Source organism: Octopus bimaculoides, chromosome 20 (genome assembly GCF_046866305.1).
Source record: "Octopus bimaculoides isolate indiv1 chromosome 20, ASM4686630v1, whole genome shotgun sequence".
In the NCBI taxonomy this organism is placed as follows: domain Eukaryota; kingdom Metazoa; phylum Mollusca; class Cephalopoda; order Octopoda; family Octopodidae; genus Octopus; species Octopus bimaculoides.
Genome location: NC_142947.1, coordinates 42,823,666 through 42,826,165, shown reverse-complemented (window position 1 = coordinate 42,826,165; position 2,500 = coordinate 42,823,666). Strand labels below are relative to the sequence as shown.

Genomic DNA, 2,500 nt, shown 5'->3' with positions numbered 1-2,500 from the left:
TTCTTCTTCTTCTTCTTCTTCTTCTTCTTCTTCTTCTTCTTCTTCTTCTTCTTCTTCTTCTTCTTCTTCTTCTTCTTCTTCTTCTTCTTCTTCTTCTTCTTCTTCTTCTTCTTCTCATTATTATTATTATGTAATTATAATTACTATGTTGTTGTTTTTTTTCTCTCTTATCAAAAGGGACGCAATGATTTTGCTATCCATGTGATAACACGAGAATATGGCTACGTCACCTGGGAGGATTGTTTTCTTTGCCTGCAGTCAGACTTGCTACCGGATGCCATCAGAGCCAAATACTGCGAGCTTATCATAGGTAAGAGTGCGCCATTTATTTCGAAGAAGACTTGATGACTTGACTTATTTCTTATGCATTCTATTAAAAAATTGTTTGCTTTGATCCAAGGTCCCTTGTGCCAAAGTGCCACGCAATGAAATCAAATATCAGCGTCTCGCAATTGCTAGGCGATCTTCTGCACGCTAACCATTCGTCGATATCCACACACACACACACACACACACACACACACAAGGTCTTTAGCACGCCGGAGAAAATGCTTCGCGGTTTTTCGTCCATCTTTACGTTCTGAGTTCAAATTTTAAGTGTCGCAGAGGTCGACTTTGCTTTCATCCTTTCGGGATCGATCCCTTCCCGCCAAATTTGAATCCTTGTACTTCCAGTAGAAAGGATTTTTTATAAGGTGGTGATATAGCCGCTTTGCCTTTCATACATTCTGGGTTGATAAAATTAGTACCAGTTACGTACTGGGTCGATGTAATCGACTTAATCCCTTCCCTCAAATCTGAGTCCTTGTACTTCCAGTAGAAAGGGTTTTTTTTTATAAGGCAGTGAACTTGCAGAAGCGTTAACCTGCCAGACAATATTCTTAGCGGCATTTCTTATAATTTTACGTTCTGAGTTCAAACTCCGCCGAGGTCGACTTTGCTGTTCATCCTTGCGAGGTCGATGAAATAAATACCAGCTGAATACTGGGGATCGATGTTAATCAACTTCACCTCTCCCCCAAAATTGCTGGTCTTGTGCCAAATTTGAAACCAAAATTTTACTTTACGTACTTCAAGATTCCCTGTTTCCAATCCCACCTAAATTTTGTCTTTTTATAAACGCACTACTTCACGTTTTTTTTTATGAATGTTTTATAAATTCTTATGACGTCAACAATAGTGACCCGTTGTGTTTTTCTTTCTTTCTTTTTTCCACACCCGTCTCGTATCGTTCAGCTCTCTTTGTGGATGTTGGTAATAACTACTCAGTCCTCGACCATCCCAATATCTGCTTCGTCTATGAATACGTGGGATCGAAAGATTCAGAACGTGAACAGTCACAATATGTAAGAACAGCTTTTGCTAATTTCTCCCTGCTGTCGTCATCGTCGTCGTCTTTTTTTTCTTCTTCTTCTTCTTCTTCTTCTTCTTCTTCTTCTTCTTCTTCTTCTTCTTCTTCTTCTTCTTCTTCTATTTCTTCTATTTCTCCTCTTTCTTCCTCTCGTGTTATTGTCGTTCTTTTTCCCCCCTCGTCTTCTCTTTCTTCCACTTTACTTGCATTTCTTCGTTTCCTTCTTGTTCTTCCTTTCTTTCCCTTTCTTTCTTCTTGTACTCTTTTTTTTTTACTTTTTCTTATTTTCCCTCTTCTGTTTCTTTCTCGCTTCCTAAGTCTTCTTCTTCTTCTTCCAATTCTTCTTCTTCTTCTTCTTCTTCTTCTTCTTCTTCTTCTTCTTCTTCTTCTTCTTCTTCTTCTTCTTCTTCTCCCTTCACCAGCACTACCACCATCGCCACTACTACTACTATCTCTTCCTCTTTCCTTTTACTTCTTTTTCTTCTTCCACGTCTTCCAATTTATTGCTCACGTCTATAATCTCATCTGTAGAGATTGTTGTAATTCAGTATTGTTGTACTATCAGTATTAAATTTTATCTTGTCATTGTTTTCGTTCTTGTGACTATTACATGTCTTGCCTTTCTTTTCTTTTCATGTATTAATATCACTAATATTACCACTTACAAAGAAAGGATTTTTTTTTTCACTATTTCAAAGAAATGGCAGAAAAAATGGCGCAACTCTCACCATTTCTCTTTCACTCTTTTTCTATCTTTCCATCCTTACTTGTTTCTTCATCTTCCCGCCTCCTTTTCTTTCTCTCTTTCTTTCAATTATTTTAAATAATATATTACTAATTCTAATCTATTACTAATTAACTACGTGCACATATGCGAATATATTTTAATTGCACAATAGTTATATAAATCTCAAGAACACCACACTGCTGTATACCTAGCGCAATCAATACTCGCAAACGATGCAGGTTCGCTACACAGTAGAAGCACTTAAATATATGACAATTGATCGCTCGCATCACCTCGTCTGTCTCTACGAGAACGCAAGAAATAGCAATCAAATCTCCTTTAAACCGTTTTGGAAAAGGAAGGAAACTTTGTGTAATACATTTCTTTTAGTTGAAATTATAGCCCTTAATCTTCCAGATATA

The 2,500-nt window shown here is 37.0% G+C and overlaps 1 protein-coding gene across 1 annotated transcript in view; it reads left to right on the top strand.

Moving 5' to 3' along the window:
* The window catches only part of LOC106873492 (inositol 1,4,5-trisphosphate-gated calcium channel ITPR3), a 230,153-nt gene that overhangs the window by 165,619 nt on the left and 62,034 nt on the right, over positions 1-2,500 (top strand). The window contains exons 23-24 of the mRNA XM_089338464.1: positions 178-310; positions 1,237-1,346. Of these exons, the coding sequence (XP_089194590.1) occupies positions 178-310; positions 1,237-1,346 (243 nt within the window). The remainder of the gene's footprint in view (positions 1-177; positions 311-1,236; positions 1,347-2,500) is intronic.